This window comes from Myotis daubentonii, chromosome 2, assembly GCF_963259705.1.
Source record: "Myotis daubentonii chromosome 2, mMyoDau2.1, whole genome shotgun sequence".
Classification (NCBI taxonomy): Eukaryota; Metazoa; Chordata; class Mammalia; order Chiroptera; family Vespertilionidae; genus Myotis; species Myotis daubentonii.
Genome location: NC_081841.1, coordinates 192,674,028 through 192,699,826, shown reverse-complemented (window position 1 = coordinate 192,699,826; position 25,799 = coordinate 192,674,028). Strand labels below are relative to the sequence as shown.

The 25,799-nt window shown below is 45.8% G+C and overlaps 1 protein-coding gene across 5 annotated transcripts in view; it reads right to left on the bottom strand.

Annotated features, from left to right (window-relative positions):
• Positions 1 to 25,799, bottom strand: part of ATP11A (ATPase phospholipid transporting 11A) — a 144,405-nt gene that overhangs the window by 68,633 nt on the left and 49,973 nt on the right. For all 5 annotated transcript variants that reach the window (XM_059685141.1, XM_059685140.1, XM_059685142.1 and 2 more), the window contains exon 2: positions 6,473 to 6,595. In XM_059685141.1, the coding sequence (XP_059541124.1) occupies positions 6,473 to 6,595 (123 nt within the window). The remainder of the gene's footprint in view (positions 1 to 6,472; positions 6,596 to 25,799) is intronic.

Sequence of the window (25,799 nt, the reverse complement as noted above, 5' to 3'; positions counted from 1 at the left end):
GTCAACGCTCAACCACTGAGCCATGCCAGCCAGGCCAAAATGGTTAGTTTTAGATACAAAACCCATAATTCAAAATTTAGTGTGTTTGCAGACATTTTTTTTCAATTTTGCTGACCACAAAAACAAACTGCTGGCACAGAATGTGTTCTCCAAAGGCAGGATGTATGAGTTCCCTCTAACATTATTCAGTATCTAGATTTTTTTTCCCTTTTTTTGTACGTGGAAGTCCATTTGTTCCAGCACCATTTGTGTAAAAGACTTTTCTCTCTCCATTGAATTGGCCTTGCTCCTTTGTCAAAAATCAGCTGACTATATTTATGTGGATCGATGTCTGGGCTCTCTGTTCTGTTCCATTTATCTATTTGTCTATTCTTTCACCAATACCACACTGCCTTTATTACTGTAACTTTATAGAGAGTATGAAGTTGGGTAGTATCAGTCTTCCAACTATGTTCTTCTCCTTCAATATTGTGTTGGCTATTTTCAGTCTTTCATATATAAACTTTAGAATCAATTTGTTATTATTTACAAAATAACTTGATGGGATTTTGGTAAGGATTGTGTTGAATCTATAGATTAAGTTGGGAAGAACTCATTATCTTAACAACATTGAGTCTTCCTATTCATGAAAATGGAATATATCTTTCCATTTATTTAAATCTTCTTTGATTTCTTTCATCGATGTTTTATAGTTTTCCTCATATAGATCTTGTACATATTTTGTAGGATTTATACTGAAGAATGTATTACTTTTCCTTTTTTTTTCCTTAAAATATATATTTTATTGATTTTTTACAGAGAGGAAGGGAGAGGGATAGAGAGTCAGAAACATTGATGAGAGAGAAACATCAATCAGCTGCCTCCCGCACACCCCCCACTGGGGATGTGCCCGCAACCAAGGCACATGCCCTTGACCGGAATTGAACCCGGGACCTCCCAGTCTGCAGGCAGACGCTCCATCCACTGAGCCAAACTGGCCAGGACATACTTTTCCTTTTGATGCTAATGTAAATGATGTTGTATTTTTAATTTTAACTTCTGGTCTGCCAGGTAACCTGCACAAATTTGGAATTTAAAATCAGTTACAAGGCCCAGCCGGCGTGACTCAGTGGTTGAGTGTTGACCTATGAACCAGGAGGTCCTGGCTTGATACCCGGTTGGGGCACATGCCTGGATTTCAGGTCACATCCCCAGTGGAGGGTGTGCAGGAGGCAGCCAATCAATGACTCTCTCTCTCATCATTGATGTTTCTATCTCTCTCTCCCTCTCCATTCCTCTCTAAAATCAATTAAAAAATATATTTTAAAAAAAATAATAAAATCAGTTAAATGGTTTCTTTATTCTAATCAGGCATAGAAGGCCTATGCTATAGCTTTGATATTAGGTTTTGTAATTTCTGCATTTCATAGAATAAATTACTATAAGTTATTACTTTGATTATATGTTAATATGGTCAAAAGAAGATTATTTTCTGATGATGTATAGAAAATTGAAAAACAACTGAGATAATTTAAACATTCATGACTGCACTAACAGCAACATATGGATAAAATAAAATAAAATGAGCATATAATTACATATATAAGAGCTGGAAAAGTGATATTAGTGGGCCAACTATACAATTTTCATCTTTGTTAAATGGTAATCATCTAAATATTTGCTTAGACATATGGGCCACAATAGAATGTAATGCTTTGTGTACTACAAAGAACAATAAAACACTGACCTATATTCAGCAAGTCCTCCCTCCTGATGTGTAAGTCAGTACAACAGTACTTAATAGCAGAAATCCCTGGATTGAGCCGTAGGCATTGAAAAAAAATGGGCCTTTTCTTGCTATCAGAAAACTGAGAAGTCTGAGTCTACCAGAGATCCTCTCTTTACTTTAATAAGGTATTTTGGGAAATGTTGAATTATACGAGACAATTACTACTCCTGGCATTTATTTCACATCACAAAAAACTACATTCGCAGAGTCTTTGCATTTGTTCTGTCATTAGCCTGGAGATGAGAATGCCTCACGAGCATCTGAGCTCGGTTTTGTCCATTCTCTCTCTCTCTCTTTTTTAATTCTTTGTTGTTGAAAGTATTACATGTGTCTCCTTTTTCCCCCATTGACCTCTCCCCACCTGCTCCCACCCCCCAGCACATGCCCTCACCTCCCTACTGTCTGTGTCCATTGGTTATGCTTATATGCTTGCATACAAGTCCTTTGGTTGATCTCTTACTGTCCAATCTCTTCTGCTCTACGCATAAGTACCTCTGGTTCTGGCTTGCTCACTGAGAGTATGGCTCATGACAAAGAAGAGAACAGTCATGTGGTGAAAGAAAAACTCTTAAGAAAAAAGCCCTGGGCGCTGTTCTTCTTTGCCAGCTGCCAGAAAGTAAAATGAGAGCACCTGGAAACCGCCCCTAAGTCTCGGCTATTCTGTACTTGAAAGTGGATCCAGCACCACAGGTGTGCAAGGGACCGTTCTAAAAACACACTGGAGGCCAGTCACTAGTCTTCTATGGGAGGCAAACAACTCACATGGACTTAAAGTTTCTCTTTCATTTATGACTGGGAGACGGGAATGTAGAAAATTATGCCCCAATTCTGGATTACTGAGTTAGAAAATGAGTGAGCATCATGATGGGCCGTAAGCGAGATAGTGCTGGCCCTGCAGAGGGAATGCTGGGCTCAGGGTCCGGTGTGTGGCTTAAGGACTGGCTCATCTGCTTTGTTCTGAGGCTTGGTGCTTCAGGAATAGGCTAGATTTAATAAGTAAGAGTTGCCTCACGGGGTTGTTTTAGATCTTACATGACATGATAAACTTGGAAGTCATTAAGAACACTGCCCATATCTAATTGGCAGAGGTACTTTTCCCTTGCCAATACTCAAGAGTTATTTAGCTGTGTTGAAGGTATGGAGTGATAGTACAGCCTGAGCCTATTATTTAATTATGCAACATCTTAGGGCAGAGCTGGAAACCACATGAATTTTGTGCTCAAAAGTACAGTTTTGTGAAATTGATAAAGCAGTGCTCCACCGTTCTCTCGAGTCCAGGACCAGCCGCCCGGTGAGCTCAGGCAGGCCCTGGGCGGGGAGCTCTGCGTGTGGTCAGAAAGGAAGGAAGGGGGTCATGCTGAGGAGCAATTTCTTAGTTTTCCTTCTTCTATCAGACACTTGGCTGGTGTGCCTCCCCCCAAAAGGAAATGGAAGTCAAATCAATCACTGATTACCAATGACCGTGCTTCCATGCCACAGGCCAGAAGTTTAACATAATTAGATTGGCCTTTTCATCCCCGAGTAGAAATATGCCCATGATAAATGAGACTTCCTGAGCACACGCTTTTGTGTCCTGAAGAAGTCTTAGCTAGCAGTCTTTTCCTTTAGGTAGCAATAAAAGTTTTCTTCCCAAGAAAACATACATTACCACAGACATATTTTCCAAACCTGCTTGTAAACTTTATTTTGCGAATTAAATGTAGTTTTCATACATCCTCTGCTGTTTTTAAATGAAAACAATCTCGTGCTCTGGATTTCTACACCAGTGGATCTAAATCAATGCCACTGTCCACCCAGCTACCGGCTTAGAGTCTAAGTCCTTGTCTTTCTGAGGTCCTCTTCTGCGCCGAATTTGATTAGCAATAAAGGTCATGTGATGTTGCACATAACTTTCCCTTGAATTGATACACCTTCATCCACTGATATAAAGGCATTAATCCTGCTTTTTGAGGAATGCAGATCATTCTCTGCACACACATGAACTGGAGAGGCACAGTCCCCCGGCCACTCTGAGCTGAGATGAAAGTGGATGAGTACTTTACCCAACACTCAACCCCTCTTCTGTGGGGACTCAGCCTGACCCACCTCCTGAAAAGATGTTGACTTAATTCTATTAGTTCCTACCCTAGAGTTTCCTGGTATGAAGGAGTTTTCCTGAGCAAAAACCAGTTTCAAAAAGGCCACCAGGAACCTGCAAGCCCTTATCAAACCCAATGTCCAGCACAGGGTTTCCTTTGTCAGCAACCCAGGAGGCTTTGGGGGCTACCGTGCATGTAGGGCAGCTGGGGCCAGGCAGGTGCCACGCAGGGAGAGAAAAGATACGTCAGCAAAGGAAAGGGTGGTGAGCTGCATGCAGAGTGAGGAGGTAAGACAAGACATCGCAAAATTATTGTTGGCTATCGGCTGCGGGAATATTTGAAAGAAAAATAGGAAAATAATAAATTGGTTCTGAAACTTGAATCAGATAACAAAGGGGATGGGATTTAGAAATCACTGCTTTCAGTTTTCTTCCCCAAAACACTGACAGGGGCTTTCAACCCCCAACTCTCTGATGCCTGCAGTCAACAAGGTGCTTTGTGTTCCAGAAAGTTCCTCCACAAAGCCTTGTACAGAACTTTCCACGTCTCCCGGAGGACCTGGGGCTGAAAGGTTTAAGGCCAAGTTTTGTCCCGGAGGGAGAAGGCAGCTGCACAGGGATTTTATCAGCGGCTAAAGTGCTTTGACAAACACCCTACCCATACTAGACACTGCGCAGCATGGGCAGGTCACCCCATCACCTGTACTCCAACTCCTGTCCTGACAAGTTCACCATGGCACAATATTTTAATATTTTTCAGTGCACTGCCCCGTTTCCTGGTGCATTTGTGCTGCAAAGGAGTAGATTTTTAAGAAATGAGAATAAATTGATGGTTGCTAGATGTGAGGGGGTTGGGGGTGCTTAAGGGATTAAGATAAAGGGATTAAGAAGTACAAATTGCCAATTGTAAAAATAGTCACAGGGGCCCTTGCTGGTTTGGCTCAATGGGTAGAGCATCGGCCTGCAGACTGAAGCGTCCCAGGTTTGATTCCGGTCAAGGGCACATATCCAGGTTGCGGGCTCCATCCCCGGTAGGAGGCGTGCAGGAGGCAGCCAATCAATGATTCTCTCTCACCAGTGACGTTCTATCTTTCTCTCTCTCCTTCTCCCTTCCTCTTTGAAGTCAATAAAAATACTTTTTAAATAAATAAATAAATAGTCACAGGATGTAAAGTACAGCATAGGGAATATAGTCAGTAATATTGTAATAACTATGCATGGTGTCAGATGGGGTACCCCTTAAATTATGTAAATGTCTAATCACTATGTTGTGCAACTAAAACTAAGATATTATTGTATGTCAATTGTAATGGAAAAATTTAAAAACCTTTTTGAAAAAGAAATGTTTTTGAGATTTTTTCTTTTTCAGCCACACTAGTGGGTTGACAGGGTATAATGTGCATAGAAATCATCTTTAGTGATCTCTATTTAAGACTGCGTTAAATTTATAAATGTCACTGCTGGACAGATGCATTTTTGGATGTGGAATTCCCCTTCATTTTGTTTCTCCTTTCATTGATCATATCTGGGTAACTGCATACTCCATTTATTTGGTTGAGATTTTGTTTATGAGCAATTATCCACATTGTGTTTTTGGAGATTGAAGCTGCTATTATTATTATGCATTGCAATTTTAAAATAATTCCATTAAAAAACTGCCTTGAAAAATAATGTTTTTCTGTTTGCAAGTATTCTTAACAAACATTCTTTGATAGCTCATAGAAGAATGAAGTAGGTGGACCACACAGAGCTACACAACTGGCCACTCACGTGTGAATCCAGTCAGTCTATCCCAGATCTATACAGCTAGTGAACCCAGAACATGTATATGCCTTCATGAACACATGTGTATAGGCACCCAGGAATGTGTGTATGCCTTCATGGACACGTGTGTGTAGGCACCCAGGAATGTGTATATGCCTTCATGGACACGTGTGTGTAGGCACCTAAAAGGAAAGCTCTCCATAATCCTGAAAGCCATCATTTACCTTTTTGTCAAAAGCCAACTACAAAATTTTCCACCCTATTCTCAAGACCCATTCACCAGGTTACTCTCTCCATGCGTAAAATACGCCTCGGCAGTCCCACCTCAGTCAACAAAAACAGGGCACTATGTTCAAATGGTGACATTCTAATCACTTTTCTTCTTCTTTGTATTTATTGCACCTAGTTGACAGACTCCACATGGATTCGGTGTTTTTGTTTACAAGGTGGTTGCACACACGCCCTTTCACGGGAGACATCTAACATCGTCTGGTCGTCTCTATTCACAGATGAGGAAACTCCAGCCTGGGGTGGTTCGTGATGGGCACATGGCCAGACAGCAAATAAATAAGTGGCAATAGTAGGAACTGAATGTCCTAGACTTCCAATGTGATACTATATCATGATATAATTAAGAGAAATGGAGGAAATGTGCTGTTACATCTTGGCAAGTCTGAACAGTGTTTTGGAGACAAGCAGAGGGATAACGAGTTCACAAGCCCCGTGTAAACTGCAATCACAGCCCTCAGTCCGGAGTGGAGAGCAGCTGTAACGGCAGTTCTCGGAGGAGGGATGTTAACTGCTGTCAGAAAATCCCAATGCTCCCCAAAGGAAGTTAATAAACACAAAGACAAGGAAGTTACCTTGGCGGAGACTATTCTGTTATCTGGGTACCTCTGCGGAATGTAGGCCTCAGCACCTGGGGGGGGCTCCTTGTGTCCCACGTAAACAGTCCGATTGTCGACCCAATTCTCTTCTCCAGCACACTGTGGAAAACGGAGTGGCATTAGCACAAGTGCCTCAGACGGTGGGTGAGAAAGTTCTTCCCTGGAGTGTTGGCTTTAGCACTTGTCCATATGAACTTACAGCCTCCTGCAGGGCCATGGGGAAGAGCTGAGCCCCACCTGCCATTGCCAGAGATCGCCACCCCCACCTCGATCTTACTCAACGCTTACGGGCCAAGTGCTTCCGATCCCTGCCCCATTCTTCGGGGAAACGGTCTGAGTGGGCACTCTGGACTCCCGGTGAGAGCTGAGGGGCAGCCTTAAAAAAGCTGATTTACGGTGGAAGTGACATGGGGTGGGTTTGTGTAAAAAACAGAACACAACAGCAAAATCTTAAGGCTTCCAAAAGAGAAAAGACAATGACGGACAGAAATCTGGGGCAAGGTCTTTAATGAAAGAGAAGAGTAAAATCTTGAAGACAGAACAGAAGAATTATTCAACCATTTCAGATGTCTCTATCAATAAGGCTTTCCTGGAAAGGGAGAAGACTGGGGTCTGACTCATCTTTGTATTACTCAGAGTGCTGTGTGCATGAGGATTAAGTAAATATCTTCTGAATAGAAAGATCCTTTAAAAACACCCAACTAGACCATAAGCTATCATGAGCACTTAAGTGCCTAATAACAACACTATAGTGACGGATTCGAGGCTAAAATGCAGCCTCTTCTAGACATCCGGTACGGGTCCTGGCCCTCCCTCAGACTAGCACCCCAGACCACGGTCCTAGGCCCCTTCTCCCTCAGACTACCAGCCAAAGCATGTGCCTCCCAGCCCTCCTTCAGATTAGCACCCCAGCATAGGGTCCTGGTGTCACATCCCAATTCCGCTAAAGGAACTCCGAAGAGATCAGCCTTCCTGGGGTATGATGTACAGTGCTGGGAAGGAGAGGGACACCTTTTAACTGCAGAGAATGTCGGTGTGATGGGCATCAGAGTCAAAGGCCTGGTTCAGTTGTTGCTGAGACACTCAGAGCCTCAGGCAAGTTTCTGGGCTTGAACTTCCTCCTCCATAAGGGCTTGACAGCACTTTCCTCAGATTGTCGGGAATGAACGGGGCCAACAAAACACATGGCCAAGCTCCCAGCGTGGCACAGGTTCCTGCTGCTCTCCATTTCTGGGTCCACCCTTTGTGGCTTCAGGGGACCCTCACTTTCCAAAGCCAAAAAGAGAGAGGTAACAAGAAACCCAGCATTTCTATTGTTTGAGGTTATTATAAGTCTTGCATGACCCCCACCCCTGCCTTTTTTTGCTTATACTATCATCTCCTTTGCTCATCTATCAACTTCTTGGGAGTAAGACTTTTCATGTTTCCCCTCCCTACTGCTCCGCCCACCTGTGGAGCAGAGCATCCGCAGGAACAGCACGCTTACGCATTCTCTTAGCAAATTCCACCCACATTTCCTTTCATGAGGGCCCAGCTTTGTGGTACATTCCATGTGACTAAAGGATAAAGAGAAATCGCCTCTGTGACTCCACCTGTGTTTCAGAGAGGCTCAGCAGGAAACGGCACAAGATCCCTGAACAGAACCGGCCCAGGAGCCGCCTGCCTCACTCGGCATGAGCAGAGGGTTTCTTCCTTGGCACGAGCTTGGCATGTGGCTCCCGCCGAGGAGCCTGCTGCTCCGTAGGATCGAGGGGCTACTGAAGGCCCAGCGAGTGGGAGCCCTCCTTCCTCAGGCCCTCTCGTCTCCTGGCCCCCAGGCCTTTCCCTGCAGCCTCCCTATTTTGGGTGAGGCCATCCATGAGGGATGTTTACTTTAAACTCAAAATGGATAAAGGACTTAAATGTAAGATGGGAAACCATAAAAATACTAGAGGAATCCAAAGGCAACAAAATCTCAGACATATGCCGAAGGAATTTCTTCACCGATACAGCTCCTAGGACAATGGGAACTAAAGAGAAAATAAACAAATGGGACTACATCAAAATAAAAAGCTTCTGCACAGCAAAAGAAACCATCAACAAAACAAGAAAGCCCACTGCATGGGAGAACATATTTGCCAATGTTATCACTGATAAGGGTTTAATCTCCAACATTTACAGGGAACTCATACAACTTAACAAAAGGAAGATAAACAATCCAATCAAAAAATGAGCAAAGGACCTAAATAGACACTTTTCAAAAGAGGACATTCAGAAAGCCAAGAGACATATGAAAACATGCTCAAAGTCACTAATCATCTGAGAAATGCAAATCAAAACAACAATGAGGTACCATCTCACACCTGTCAGAATGGTTATCATCAACAAATCAACAAACGACAAGTGCTGGAGAGGATGTGGAGAAAAGGGAACACTCGTGCACTGCTGGTGGGAATGCAGATTGGTGCAGCCACTATGGAAGACAGTATGGAGTTTCCTCAAAAAGTTAAAAATGGAACTCCCATTTGACCCAGTGATCCCACTTCTAGGAATATATCCAAGAAACCAGAAACACCAATCAGAAAGGATACATGCACCCTATGTTCATAGCAGCACAATTTACCATAGCTAAGATTTGAAAACAGCCTAAGTGCCTATCAGCAGATGAGTGGATTTAAAAACTGTGGTACATCTACACAATGGAATATTATGCTGGTATAAAAAAGAAGGAATTCTTACCATTTGCAACAGCATGGATGGAACTGGAGAGCATTATGCTAAGTGGAATAAGCCAGTCAATGAAGGAAAAATACCACATGATCTCACTCATTTATGGATAATAAAGACCATTATAAACTGACTAGAGTCCCGGTGCACAAAAATTTGTCCACTGGGGGAGGGGGGGAGGTGTCCCTCAGCCCAGCCTATGCCCTCTTGCAGTCTGAGACCCCTCGGAGGATGTCCACCTGCTGGCTTAGGCCCGCTCCCTGGGGGATCGGCCCAAGCTGGCAGTCAGACATCCCTCTGGCAGCCCTCGGGGGATGTCCACTTGCCAGCGGGGAACAGGCCTAAGCTGCAGTCAGACATCCTTAGTGCTGCTGAGGAGGTGGGAGAGGCTCCCACCACCACTGCTATACTGGCAGCCATCAGCCTGGCTTGTGGCTGAGCAGAGCTCCCTCTGTGGGAGTGCACTGACCACCAGGGGGCAGCTCCTGCATTGACCCCCTGGTGGTCAGTGTGTGTCATAGTGACCATTCATTCCCAGTTGTTCTGCTCTTAGGGTCAGTTTGCATATTACCCTTTTATTATATAGGATAGAGGCCTGGTGCATGGGTGGGGACCGGCTGGTTTGCCCTGAAGGGTGTCCCGGATCAGGGTGGGGGTCCCGCTGGGGTGCCTGGCCAGCCTGGGTGAGGGGCTGATGGGTGTTTGCAGGCTGGTCACACCCCTTCAGGGTGGGGGTCCCCACTAGGGTGCCTGGCCAGCCTGGGTGAGGGGCTGATGGCTGTTTTCAGGCTGGCCACACCCCCTTTAGGGTTGGGTGTCCCCACTGGGGTGCCTGGCCAGTTTGGGTGAGGAGATGAGGGCCGTTTTCAGGCTGGCCAAGCCCCCCCGGCAATGGAAGCTCCCAGCCTCTCCTTTTTTTTATTTTTATTTTTTATTCTGGGATTTATTTACCTTCTATAATTGAAACTTTGTAGCCTTGAAAGGAGCTCAGAGCCAGCCAGGGCGGGCAGGAGGAAAGCCTCCTGCTTGCTCCAGCTGCGTGGCCACAGCCAGCTGAAAGCAGGTATCTGGGGTTTATTTACCTTCTATAAGTGAAACTTTGTTGCTTTGAGTGGAGCTCAGAGCTGGCCAGGAAGCTTGGCTTCCTCCGTCATTGGGGCAACCACGCCTCCTGCTTGCTCCAGCTCCATGGCTGCTGGCCACCATCTTGGTTGGGTTAATTTGCATATAGTCACTCTGATTGGCTGGTGGGCATGGCTTAAGGCATAGCAAAGGTACAGTCAATTTGCATGTTTGTCTTTTATTAGTGTAGATGAACAAAAATAGATACAGAGGCAGAGCAGCATCAAACAGACTGTCAAACTACAGCGGGAAGGCTGGGGAGGGTTGGGGTGGGGGGTGGGTAAGAGATCAACTGAAGGACTTGTATGCATGCATATAAGCATAACCAATGGACACAAAACACTGGGGGGTAGGGGAGGCCAGGGGAATGTCAAGGGGGAAAGAAAAAAAAAAGGAGACATATGTAATACTCTTTGTAATACTTTAAGCAATAAAACAAAATTAAAAAAAAAAAAAACCTGCCTAAAAGCTTCATAAATCAATCTCTGGCTAGGAAAGTTAAGAAAAAAAAAAAAGGCTCTGACTTCCCTTTCTTTCTCAGAGCCTGGCCGAAGACGTGCTTTTCATTCCTGTGGATTCAGGAAGTGACACTGACAAAGAATATATAACAAATGAACCAGAAAAGGAAAGGCATACAAATATAAATTTTAATACAAAAATAGAAAACCTTTCTTCTAAACTTCAAAGATAGCAGTTGGCTTTCAGCCCTCGCACTGACTCTGGAAGCCCAAATCTTCCCAGGGGCCACGCCGCGGTGCCTGGCCTGGAGCTGGTGCTTCCCGGCACTGGCCGGGGACAGAGCGCCCCGTCTCCAGGGAGGCTAAGTCAGAATGTATTTTATTGAGGCTAACGCATGTTCTCAGCCCTGTCTAGTTTTTAATGTAATTATTTAACACCTTAAACATAACTCAACAGTGCAGTGCCGTTTCAACAAATACAGGTCAGAACACCGTTCCTGCCTGTGGGACGAGATGGGAAAATGAACTGAACACCACATGCAGGAGAACTGGCCTAGATCTGCACAACAGAAGTCATTTGGGAATGGACCACACACTAGCTAAATGAAAGCTAAACCCTGTACAACAACACTGCATTTATACAGTTCCCTGGGGATGGAACAACCCAGAAGTTCCTTTAAGCTCCTTGCTTCTATGAACAGGTTTTACACTCATGGACTGAAAGGTCAGTGAAGCTACGCTTCCCCCTGACGTGGCTCACTGCTCAGTCAGCACAGCAGAGCGCAAGGCGGGACACAGAGGAACTACATGCTCTGAAATCATGAAGTGACCGGTGATCTTACACAGGGCACTGACAGGCAGGGGACATTTCTGGGTTCAGATTAAGACCCTGGTGAGCTCTGTATGTTGTTCTCTGCACAAATGTCCAATTCTAAGGCCAAAATTAAATGTTCAAAAGCTGAAGAGAATACAAGAAAGAGGGCACTCCTGGAGAATGGCTGGTTTCATCACCACCATTACAATCACCCCCTCCCGGTCACACATGTCCTGCTGCTGACGGGCTGTGTGACAATGGAGAAGTGACTCAACATTTCTGTGCTGAACTTAACTCAGCAGTAACTGAAGGATTAGACTAGACCAGCTCTAAGTTCTGAGATTCTGGTTCTCTGCATGCTTGGCAGTGAAAACACACTTAGTCCCTATGATGCAATTCTTAACTTAGCCAGTGTTGAACCAAATACCAGTCACACTGTTCACTGTTAAATTGTGGTACAAAAAGAAAGTTACGCCACAGGGTGCTCTAAGAATGAAGATGTAGGTTATAATAAATTCTCCCAAGGGCAGCAAAACGGAGACACTGGCCTCTCTTTCTAGGTATTCATCTTAGATAGACTGTGTGATAATGCCCAACAAACTCCACGTGACTTCTCTCCTCAGAACCCTGAGATGTTGGTCAGCAAGGCAAGGCTGGAAACAGCACTAAGCGGTCTTTCTTGGCTGGCAGGCTTCCTAACAACTCACTACCACCAGGTGCCCTGACCACATCAAGAAGGCACCTGGCATGCCCCCTGGAAGGCTGGCCTCAAGTCCCGATCACACGTATAAATCTAAACTGTGAGGATGAGGCTGAGCACTCAGTTGCTTCTAAGATGCAAAATTACCCATCCACACACCCTGCGCTGTTCCCAGAGGGTGGTGGTGGAGGGTTCCCACTGAATTTTGGGAATCACCAAACCAACAGCTGAGAGGCCACTACTACCTGGCGAGTTTGCAAACCACCAGACTGAACACAGTCAGAGGAGGGAAGACAAGAAGAATCCAAGGAGTCTTTTTTTCTTATTATTTTTATAAAATTAAATTGTCACAGACAGAAACAAGGGAGAAAGCACCAAAAAACAAACAAACAAACAAAAACCCCATACAAACAAACCCAAAACCAACAACAAGGCTTATTGGGAAAAAATGTACCATCAGAGACTGGCAGAGAGAGTGGTGGCCAGGTGGGTACCTTGTTTCATAAATAAGTTCCAGGAAGAATGTGAGTTTGAGAGAAGAACCACAAATAACGATGCCTCTTCCAGCAGCGAGTGAGACCAGGGATGGAAAGTGGACCCCACACGTGTGCTGTGGGGCTCTGCTCTCGTAACCCCTAATGAATAAATGAGGATTGCTAACAAAGGAATGGAGCAAATTAATATATGTACACACACAACAGAGGGCTCAGTAGCTTTGTCCTGATGAGCTAGAAATGAAAACTTCGACTTCCGTTCTATAGTGTGGAAAACACCGCAAAAAAATATGAACATTTTGCTCACACCCACGGTATACTTAAAACCAATTTGTTAAGGTATGTAGGTAGATGGTATAGTTTATTTTGGCAAATTACATGTTACTAATTACTTCTTAAAATCCTACTCAGTGTGCAATAGAATTCTTGTAGTAAATCCAGAACACATGTAGATGTGACACTTGTCAGTAACTTATGTTAACACAACAAACCCTCCTTCCTCTGCTTCTGATCTTGATGAAGGGATCAACCCTGAAATGGTTAAAATTACTGAAGGATCTAATGTCCAGTGAGTTCAGGTCACTAAAATGAAAATTGGATAAGCTGTTATTTAACAGAGAACATAGATGGTCAACATCATTTGTGGGTTAAGAAATACACATCAAAACCACAAGGAGACACAACTCCTTACCCACAAGGATGGCTAGAATAAAAAATAAGAGAGTTGGGCAATAACACAAGTTGGGGAAGATGTAGATAAACTGGAACCCTCACATATTGCTGGTGGGAATAGAAAATGGTGCAGCTACTTTAGGAAACAGTTTGGCAGTTTCTCAAAAAGTTAAGCAAGTTTTTTTTTTTTTTAAATGAAATCTTTGTTGTTGAAAGTATTACATATATCCTCCTTTCCCCCCATTGAGTACGTATTTTTGTTAAATGAAAGGCATATGTAGTTTGCCTGCATGTGGGATAATTATTTTTCGTGCTAGGGACATAATGGGATAATGTTTACATCAAACGTCATAGAACTCACTTGTACAGCTATCATTAGGTAATTCCTCTCATTATCAGCTGGCCTTTGGTTCAGTTATTCTAGAGCAGTGATGGCGAACCTTTTGAGCTCGGTGTGTCAGCATTTTGAAAAACCCTAACTTAACTCTGGTGCCGTGTCACATATAGAAATTTTTTGATATTTGCAACCATAGTAAAACAAAGACTTATATTTTTGATATTTATTTTATATGCCATTTAACAAAGAAAAATCAACAAAAAAAATGAGTTTGCGTGTCAGAGGTTCGCCATCACTGTTCTAGAGCCTTTCCTCTGTGCTTTCTTGGAGGGAGAAGGCGTTCTGAAGTGTCTGAACTGCTTCCCCTTTACAGTCTTCTGTTAAATTCTAGGAACTAAGGCATAAAGCTCTTCCTAAAATATTTCAGGAAGTAAAAAAATTACCAGGGGACAGAATCAGATAGAATCTCATGCAAAAGACCTCTTGACCATTATGCTTTCGTTCTTTTTCTTATCTATTAACCCATGAGCAAATGACAAACTACCTCAAGGAAAAAGAGGAGGACTTGTTATTAGCTAAATCATGGCTTCTGTCTAACTCTGGAAACAGGAGGCTGTGATAGGGACCTATTAACACTTCTCAGTTTAACTAGATGGAAGGACAGAGTTCACAGGGACTTTGGAAGCTGGACCATCTCACTTTGCAGAATGGCTGAGCTCATAGACCCTTTGTCTTGCCAAAAGCTTTTGGCCCCATTAACCAGAGGCACAACTGGGCTGATAGGAGCTTTGGGGTGAACTCTCCATCCATGTTCCACCTGCTCACCTGTCTGTTAGCAATGTACACTTTTGCCAAAGGTGTTGGGGGCGCAGGATGTTAAATAATGCTGACCGGTTTCATTTCTATGATACACACAAAAGACAGAGTGACAAAGGACGGACGAATGGACCACAGTGAGCCTTACAGGCAAAAGGTCTGTGACATGGACTGCATCCTGCCATCCTGCCTTTGGTCTGGGCCAGGACAGAGCCTCCTGGAAGAACTTATCTGGGGCTGGAGGAGAAAGGCTGGCTGAGGTAATGCACAAGGGCGAGGTGGCTGGAAGGCCACGTGAAGAAAAGAAAAGCATGGTTCATGCCTCACAGCGGGCATCTCCCCTCTCCTACTCAGTGTGCCCTCAGGCACCACACAGGACAACCACAGCAGCTACCTTCCAGAACAGGGAGGATGGCTGCAATTCCCTAAGACAGGGCATGGAGAAGATGTCCCCATAAATCATGCTGACATAGCTATCCGAATATCCTTCTCAGCTTCTTCCCTTAACTCTTTTCTCCTGAAGATATTTTTGACAATTGGGTTGATCCAGTGCTGCTGAAAAGCAGTCTTTCTGACAGGTAGGGTATGTGTGTTGGCGGCTGAGGAAACATTCTAAGCCCCAGGGAAGCGTTACCTGTGGGGGAATGTTCTCTAAAACATCCGTGCCCCTCTCTGCTCAAGTGACACTTAGTCTCGAAAGATGTATGGCGCAAGGCTCCCGTGTGTGCTCAAGTGTTCTGTTAAATATTCATTCCTGCTCCCGGAACCTCGGAGTTCAGGGCCAGAAATGCTCACCCTCCAAGTCACTTGACTGATTTCCTCTCTTTAAATAGACTTTAATATAACCTCCCACTTGACAGAGAGTGATACCAAACCAAGAACCACCACCAAGGAGGACTGGTTCATTAACAGGAAAATGTCAGGCACGGTCAATTAGCAAAATGACTTAAACCAGGCTCAATCATCTATTTAAAAAATGAGTGGTGATACTAGTCTAGGCCACCAGGTGACCCTACCCACAACTAATAATAAAGTACTGAGAGGAGAGACAGCAATTCTGAGGGACAGGCAAAGCTGAGGCCCTAAGGACTTGGCTGTAATGACGTGCTTAATCCAGGTGGATAAAAGGAAGGATCTAAACTCTGTTCTGTGCTTTTACATGAATCATCCCTTTGTCCAGCGTATCTACGGTGGATATGCTCCCTGCCCGGTATTCAGTTAGTAGCAGCCTCGCTCTCAGACTGAGCGCTGTGGTTATCACAGTGCTTGTGTTCAAGCGAGCCCTTTTTAACTTCCTGGGGGAATCACAAGACATTCTGCCAAGATGCAGGAGAACTAGGGGTCAAGACTCATATCCTCGGGGACCACACAGGTGGTTCCATGGTGGAGTCAGGCCCCTACAAAAATACTAGAAAATCATATTTCTAATAAGGGATTTGTGCCTAGGATACAGAAGAGTCTCTCACAGCTCAATAATAATAATAAAAAAGACAACAATGAAGATTTAAATAGACATTTCTCCAAAAATCCACATCAACAGTCATCAGGGACATAAATGCAAGTCAAACCCTGGCCACGGGAGAGAAGCCAGACACTAAGGTCTAGGTACTGTGTGACTTCAAGACATGAAACATCCAGAACAGGCAAATCCACACATAGAGACAGTAGATCTGCAGTTGACAGGGGCTGGGTAGGGGAGCGACTGCTAGCGAGTGCTGGGTTTCTTCTGGGGGTGATGCAAATGTCTTATAACTAAATTACGGTGATGGTCCTATAACTTGGTAAATGTACTAAAATCCATTGAATTGTACTCTTTAAACAAGAGAATTTTATGATATATAAAGTACCTCTCACTCAAGTGGCTGGGTGGCTCTTTCCCTGCAAATTCTGGAGTTCCAAGCATTGCGCCTCACGTTTCTGAGTCCGTACAGCCCTCACCTGACGTTGCTGAAGCTGCTCCTACCTTCCTGTATCTCTTACCGCAGCGAAGGACGGCCTTTACCAGAAAGCAGGATTCTCTCCATTTTAGGGAAAATGAACATTTTTCAGGTTTGGTTTTTAATACAGAGCATTTCCTGATGAATAAAAAATGAGTGGAAAGCATTTCCAAAGGAGTATGCCTAATAGGGGATAAACTTGAAAATTTTACACCCAGGGCTCAATGGATAAACACGGCTGAGGGCAAGCATTACATCCTCACACCCTGGATGTAAACCAAGGAAAATAACTCATTCCTAAGGACTCACGGTGGCTACCAATTATTTTAAATGCAATGCCCTGCTCCTCCCTGAACAGCAAAGCCGAACAGTCAAGAGAAGAGAGAGAGATTTCATGTATTCTCGTCCTCCCCGCTCCCTCCCCCACCTCCACTCTCCGCCACTCCAGTAAGGACAAGACTCCTCTGAATTTAGAATTCAACCAGATAAACGGCTGAATTACCAAAGGGAAACAAGTTTCAGCAATCATGGCTTTCCCAATTTTGCCATGGGGGTATGGCTGCCTGAGTATTGAAGTTAGAACGCACACAAGGACAAAAGGGATTGTTAAAAATATGCTGCAAATCCATTTTAGCCAGTGTCAGTCACCTAATGGAAGGTTTGAATTTCAGCTGAAACAAACAAAACCTATTAGCCGAATTACATTGTGGGACCAGGAGCGGAACACAAGCATGTCATCTAGCCTCAAATTACTAGATCAATTTTTATAGAGGTGGTTCTTCTCAACAACCATTTTCAAATTTACAGAGATCCAATGACAAAGCAATTCCTCGTTCTGGTATCTGTTGATAGCTTTAAAGGGCAATATTCCTTGTTCGATGGTGTAAGCAGACCATACAGGTATTTCTAAAAATAGGCATTTCTCCGGCTCCCTTTTCCCAGGCAGCGCCAGCGCTCTTGTGATGAAGACAATGGTGACACTGGCTCCTTTTGTCCTCCAGCCCACATCCCACACATGTCTGTGTGGGCAAAGTTTTTCACTCTTGCTGCCGTGAGCCTCACTCACATCTAATAAGATACTACAAAGGGGAACCTACATATTGATGAGATCAAAGCTGTCTGCCAGGGATCCCCAGCCTTTCTGAGGGCCAGGAAGCAGGGTCTGGACCTCAAGGCTTTGAGGCCACCTTTGGTGAGGCAGACACCCTGGTTGGGCCCTTCCTTCTGTCCACACTACACCTGTGACCCTGGCTCCTCGCTGCACCCCCATCTTTCTCACCATAATCAATGGTAACAGCTGATTTTCCCTCCAGAAAATCTGGGCTATTTACAAGGCTCTCAGTGGCATTTTTCTGCCGCGAACATATTTTTTTTAACACAGTATCATTTGGATCACAAAAGCACAAGGGATGGTCCACTTCATTTGGAAACAGTGACCATCTGGAAAACGTCAGCTGACCTATGCTATAATTTACTGCGTCTAGAACTGAAATAAAAATATAAATTGAACTGAAGAAACCTTAGAGACTGAAGCTGCTTGGATGGGTAGTAAGCACCGAAAACAGACTCCCCAGTCCTTGTGAAATGCGATAGGAGCAAAACAGACACCGATGTCATCCAACTCACCCTACGTCTTTGACAGGAATACATTTCCCGACGAGGCTGCATGTGAAGGAGCTGCCATCTTCACTGCAACTTTAAACCCAAAATGGCAGGAAAGTGACCAAATGGACTGAGTTTTCCATCCCGGCTTCCCACTGTGGCTCTGAGCGACCTCCTTATGCTCTTCAGGTTGAATAAATCTGGGCCAGCAGATTGGTCAACCCCTTGTCACCAAACCCCACAGAGGGATGGATGTGCCTTGGGACTAGGAAGGTGACCGGTCCAGCAATGGCGACATCGCCACCTTTGCACGGGTTATCCGGAAGGCAGCTTCCTGATAAACTGCCGGTAAATCACCTTCCACCCCCTATCGTGTGTGCACCACAGAGGCTCGCTCCCCTAGAACACCGGGACAGGTTAGGGCTCACTGTGTGCTGGCTCTGGGTCCGGGCAGGGCCCAGGTGGGGAGAAGAGGAGCAGGGAGGTGTCCCTGCCTAGAAGGAGGACCCACAGAGTCTAGCTCAGGAGACAGATGCACTTGTGCAGGGGCGTGTTCCCAAGTCAGAACTCAGGGAACCAGGGCCTGACAGCAGGCAACAACTGAGATGGAAGCTGACATTAACAAGTGAGCTAGCCCTCGGGCATATGGCTCAGTGGCTGAGTGTTGACCTACGAACCAGGAGGTCACAGTTCAATTCTTGGTCGGGGCACAATCCCAAGTGTGAAAGGCAGCCAATGGATGATTCGCTTTCATCATTGATGTTTCTATCCCCTCTCTCCCTCTCCTTTCCTCTCTGAAATTAAAATATATATACATGAGAGAACCAAGATGGCGGCATAGGTTAACGCCGGAGTTTGCTGCTTTGAACAACTACTTCAAAAGTGAAACCAAAAAACGGAAGGGACATCACCCAGAACCACAGGAACGCTGGCTGAGTGGAAGTCCTACAACTAGGAGGAAAGAGAAACGCACACGGACACTCAGAGGAGGCGCAGTGCTGAAGTCAAATTCTGAGGTGCGGAGTGCGCGGAGCGGGCTGGCGGCGGAGGGCGCGGTTGTTGTTTTCAATCGGGAGGGAGTCGCAGACTCTGAGCACCAGATCCAGGCGAGTCTTTAGGGACCCAGACTCAAACGGGAGAAGCGGGATTGTCTGGCTTCGGTCAGAGCGAGTGCAGCTTTCTCTCCGAGCTTTGCAGCGGGTGCTGGGACTCAGAGAGGCAGAGCCCCTGGGGACAGGACTGAGAGCCGCCATAACTGCTCTCTCCGGCCCACCCTCTTGATCCTGTGCGACCCGCCCCGCCCAAGCCCTGCACAGAGGCATTTGCCGGATAGCCTCAGGCAAAGGCTAGATTAGCACCTCCCTAGAGGACAGAAGTTCTCTCACTGCTGACACAGCTGAATCGCATAGCCACTTGGCCTGGAGGTCAAACCCTCCCTGGAATTAGCTACAACAATCAAGATTTATCTATAAGACTGCGAACAAAGACCACTAGGGGGTGCACCAAGGAAGCAGAACAAAATGCGGAGACAAAGAAACAGGATAAAATTGTCAATGGAAGAAATAGAGTTCAGAACCACACTTTTAAGGTCTCTCAAGAACTGTTTAGAAGCTGCCGATAAACTTAATGAGATCTACACGAAAACTAATAAGACCCTCGATCTTATATTGGGGAACCAACGAGAAATTAAGCACACACAGTCTGAAATAACGAATATTATACAGACGCCCGACAGCAGACCAGAGGAGCGCAAGAATCAAGTCAATGATTTGAAATGCGAGGAAGCAAAAAACATCCAACCGGAAAAGCAAAATGAAAAAAGAATCCAAAAATGCGAGGATAGTGTAAGGAGCCTCTGGGACAGCTTCAAGCGTACCAACATCAGAATTATAGGGGTGCCAGAAGATGAGAGAGAGCAAGATATTGAAAACCTATTTGAAGAAATAATGACAGAAAACTTCCCCCACCTGGTGAAAGAAATGGACTTACAGGTCCAAGAAGCGCGGAGAACCCCAAACAAAAGGAATCCAAAGAGGACCACACCAAGACACATCATAATTAAAATGCCAAGAGCAAAAGATAAAGAGAGAATCTTAAAAACAGCAAGAGAAAGAAACTCAGTTACCTACAAGGGAATACCCATACGACTGTCAGCTGATTTCTCAACAGAAACTTTGAAGGCCAGAAGGGAGTGGCAAGAAATATTCAAAGTGATGAATACCAAGAACCTACAACCAAGATTACTTTATCCAGCAAAGCTATCATTCAGAATTGAAGGTCAGATAAAGAGCTTCACAGATAAGGAAAAGCTAAAGGAGTTCATCACCACCAAACCAGTATTATATGAAATGCTGAAAGGTATCCTTTAAGAAGAGGAAGAGGAAGAAAAAGGTAAAGATACAAATTATGAACAACAAATATGCATCTATCAACAAGTGAATCTAAGAATCAAGTGAATAAATAATCTGATGAACAGAATGAACTGTTGATTATAATAGAATCAGGGACATAGAAAGGGAATGGACTCACTATTCTTGGGGGGAAAAGGGGTGTGGGAGATGTGGGAAGAGACTGGACAAAAATCGTGCACCTATGGATGAGGACAGTGGGTGGGGAGTGAGGGTGGAGGGTGGGGCGGGAACTGGGAGGAGGGGAGTTATGGGGGGGAAAAAAAAAGGAACAAATGTAATAATTAAAAAAAAAAATAAAACACTTAAGAATTCTTGTTTTGAAAAAAAAAAAAGAAAGAAACTGACCAATCAGAACCAAATCTTGGTGAACTGTGAGGAGACAGTGGCTGCCGAGGAGGCAGAGCTTTTGATGCTGACTGGCATATAAACTGACCAATCAGAACCAAATTGGCCAGCAGGGGAGGGCAGTTAGGGGTGATCAGGCAGGCAGGGAAAAAAAAAAAAAAAGAAAAAGAAAAAAAATATATATATACATACGTATACATATACATATATATATATACATACACACACACACACACACACACACACACACACACACACACACACACTAAAGTGAGTGACCCGGTGGTAAACAAGAAGAGAGAAGACGAGGCTTACAAGTGTTGGGAGGCCTCCAGGAAGAACCAAACATTGAGATATTAGAATGTGAGGCCAGCTCCCCTGCCCCAGGAGTCAGAGTGAGTTCAGCTGGGTCCTAGCCATAGAGGAAAGCCCTGCATGGAGGCCATGGTGCCCAACTCCAGCCCTTCATCAAGGATAAGGTCACTGTTGCCCAGTCCTGCTGGCTCTTGCCCCAAAGAGAAAAGGACAGGGAATCATGAGTCACTGATGAAAGAATTACTATCCTTCTGTGAGCCAGAGGCCAAGGGCTCCCATGGCCCACAGCACAGCACTCCCCCCTCCCCTCGGTCTCTGAGAGCTTCAGAAGGGGAGATGGAGATGGGAGGCCCAGCAGTCCCATGCTGGGGTCAGCAGCAGCGTCCTAGTGTCAGAGGCACAGGGACAGAGACCAGGTTCTGAGGAGGACAGGGGAGAGAAGTGGGCAGACTACTGGGGCTCTGTCCAATTCCTACGCCTGCTTCCAACTGGCTAACCTGCACCTACAGCTCTCATTAGGACAGAAATAAATCATGGTGTGTCCCCAGCTATGCAATGCAAATTCAGTAGTTCTCAGTAGTAAAATGTGGGTTAAGATCCAGAACACCAACAAGCCAAAGAAATTAGCCAAAGCACATGGTTCAACAGAAAATACTGCACTTAGGATGGTGGATTAAAATCAATTAGCAGGAGAGCCCTGGCTGGTGTGGCTCAGTTGCTTGGAGAGTCGTCCCATGTATGACAAGGTCATGGGTTCAATTCCCGGTCAGAGCACATACCTAGGTTGCAGTTTTGATCCCTGGTCGGGGTGCACAAGTGAGGCAACAGATAGATGTACTAGTATCTCTCTCACACCAACGTTTCTTGCCTCTCTCTCTCCCCCTCCCTCCCCCCCCCCCTTACTCCCACTGTAAAATCAATTTTTTAAAAAAATCAATTAGCAGGAGAGATGCTCAAAAAAATCAAATATCCTACTCCCTATAAAAACTGTCACCCAGGAGGCCGGCAGGAAAGCCATGTAATTTCTATATTTATTTCCCACTACTGAGTCTCTTTTTCTAGAGATGAATTAACCAGAAAACTAAGCAAACGACATATCCAATTCACAAACAAGAACATGTTGTTATACATATAGGCTTTTAACAGCTGAAATTATAAACTTTCAACTGCCTTGTAGGCATCTTTTCTAAAATTGAATATATATCTAATGAAGGCAACTGCAGGACTGAGTCGGGAATTACGGCACACTGTTTAGTGAAAATACTGACAAATTGGATAACAACATACACAGAACAGCCTCAGCAATTTTGGTTCAGCCGGCTGGCTACGGCCTAGAAATAGGCTGCCCGAAATCGGCATCAATCTCAGAAACAGAAGCAACGCCTCTATTTAGGGAAGATCACTGCACTGGAGCCTGAGGCTGAGGTCAACCCCTTGTCACCAAACCCCACAGAGGGATGGATGTGCCTTGGGACTAGGAAGGTGACCGGTCAAAGACCATCAGCAAGTCCTTCGACCTGAGGCTGTGCTGGCGTGGCAGAAACTAGAGGTGAGAGCCACCTGGCCACCTCTGTTGTCTAAAGGGGGCTCCCATTACAGGCCATGCAGGACCATGGGCCAGAGCGAAGCGGAGGACAAGGGATGAGGCGCAGCATAAGGCAGAGAGGGAGAGTTCCAAAAAGCAGACCTGGGCCTGGAAACCCTTTAGAAGAAAACTGAGACTCAGAACACAGGTGTGAGCGGAGGGGGCCGCCGGAAACCACGTAAGCCACCCAGAGCCCAGTGAGCTGAAGGTCGGGGCAAAGTCACAGCGAAATTCTGGCTGGGTTCCCTGTCATTTTTGTTAACATAATAAAACAGCCAGTGAAACATCTCCAGGCTGAAAAGTCCATTGATTTCTAACAGATGGCATAACAAAGTACAAGTGCACTGTCCTCAATCACACGCTCTGGTCATGCCCTCCACCCCCCAGGTAAGTGCTCCTGCAGTGGGAGACTGGCAGGGTCAGTGTCAGCAACTGTCCACCGCACCTCTGCAGGAGGTGAGAATTAGCACACCACCTCACAGACAGGTGGCATGTGATCACAACAAAAGCAGACACGGCACAGAGAAATGAAGAGGAATTCATTCTGCACATTGTTACTCAGGGGCGAGCTGATCTTTCCAAGGATTCTGGGGAGGCAGCTGTCCAGCCTTCCACCAGCAAAGGATGAAAAGCAGGCAAAGCACAATCAATGGCTCCTGGGTCTCAGGTCAGACAGACCCCACAAGCTGAGACAAAGATGTGATGCCGACTGTCTTGGAGGTAGCGGCTGGGCCCGCACTGTCTTCCTGGTTGGCAGCTGAGGGACACCAGCAGCAGGAAAACCGTTACTGCAGCCAGGGGTCCAGCAGATGGAGAAGCAGCATCCTCGCATTTGGCTCCCACAGTGAGCATCTGGGAATGAGGATGAGGGGCCCAGCCTACAGTCTGGAGGCCCCGATGGGCAAGCTCCCTGCTGCTGGTCCCAGGACGACTGCTGGGGGGCTGGCCCCACTCCCAGACTCTGGTCCTTAGGAAAAGTGGGCTTGGGATGCAGAGGGCATGAGTGTCTGCTGCCTTCTCTGCTGGAAGAGGCCACCGGTGGGCCCGGGAGCCATGGGTCCCAGGCAGGCTTCCAGCCCGCAGGATGAGAATGTAAAAATGTGTAAAAGTCATGGGAAAGGGGCAGCCACACAGAAACCCTCCACACTGTTGGCTGTATTCCCTGGGGCTGCAGGGGCATGGACCTACGCGGAGCGGGCAGAGAAGCTGTGCACTTTGGAGCTGGCCTCCTACCCAAGGTCAGGGGAATAAGCCAGGCCTGCCCTCTCCTGCCCTCTCCATCCCTGGGCTGAGTGACATGAAGGTTGAAGTGAAAAGCCTCTCTCTCCTGATTGACGCCAACCCTGACCCACGGCCGCAGCTCTGGGGCTGCACCCCACCCCCGCCGAATTCCTCAGAGAAAATTGCCCAGCCCTCAGTGGGCTGCTCCTCCAGGGTCAGCCAAGCATATAAACACAAAAGAAAAAGCATGGTGAGGAGCGCTGTGCTCCTAGGACCCTCCATGCACTAACCGCCACTAAATAAAACTTTGTGGTTCTATGTGAGGTGGAGCTAGGTTCTGGGTTCAGATAACTACAGATGTGGGCCGATTTTCATCGGCTGAGCTATCCACACACTGCAGCATGTCCAACACCCTTGCCCTGCTCTGCCTCTGCACTGCCGACAGGCCACCAGCCACAACCCAAATGCCCCCCGAATACCCCAAACTCCCTAGGCAGGGCGGCCCTGTCTCCATTGTGGACAACTGCAGTGGCGGGTGGCATCTGGTTCTCGCTCCCCAAATAATAGACAAATAGAATTAAGAAGGAAAGCACGTGTGCCCTCACTGACTAGCTACCAAAGTGGGGACTCTACAGGGATGGGCGACAGCCACCTCCTTTCTAACGCCCAGCTTGCAAGCAGCTCCTGCAGGTGGAGATGGGGACGGTGCAACCTGTCACACCGCAGTTAGGAACCCGTCCTACTTTGTGCCCTGGGAGACTATGGCTGGAATGTGAGCGCAGTCAGGATGCAATGCTCAAGTGGAAAAACCCAGGGCAGGAAATGATAAGAGTTGTGAGGACGTGGGCAAACATACCGTGAAAATCTCCTGGTCCTTAAGGCCTTGAAGATCCCAGAAAGAGAGGAGAAAGGCAAGGAAAATAAGCTTTAAGCAAAGTGAGAGGTAGGAACTATGTGCAGCTCTGGGTAAGGCATGCTTATGTCCGGGACTAAATCACGGATCAGCTTCCTTTTAGTTTGCAACTTCTATTGTATTGTGAGCATTTGTCAGCAAACACTTTTTACTTCTGATGTTCTGAGTTGTGCGACCCTGAATCAAATTATTCCATGGACTGTGCCATTTGAGCATAAATGGGTGTGAAAGTCACCAAGTTACAGTGATGAAAACTTTCGAACAAGGACACAGAAATGAAGTCACACTAACCATTTCTGGATACTCTGCTTGTGTCACACCCCCCAAAAGAGACCATCTGTGGCTCTCTCTTATCTTCAGGTAACAAAATTACTGAACAACACGCTGGAAGGTTTGGTCACAATCCACTTTGAATGGGCAGCGGTTCTCAACCTGTGGGTCGCGAACAATGAAAATACATCCTGCATATCAGATATTTACATTACGATTCATAACAGTAGCAAAATTACAGTTATGAAGTAGCAACGAAAATAATTTTATGGTTGGGGGTCACCACAACATGAGGAACTGTATTAAAGGGTCGCGTCATTAGGAAGGTTGAGAGCCACTGGGTTAGAGACGGAAGAACAGCCTCTCAACCCATTTTCCTGAACCCAGTGCAGAGCAGTTGTATAAACCACCATGTAGTTTGCTCTGATGAAGACCTGGCAGTTTCCTGCATTCTGTCTAACTAACTGATAACGGCCTTTCACATCACAACTCATAATCTCAGAATCAGCTGGTCAGCTCTAGCAGCAGCAAGAGGAAAATTCCAAGGTGAACGGTGCAGGATTCCCACTTCCGCCGGGATTTTAT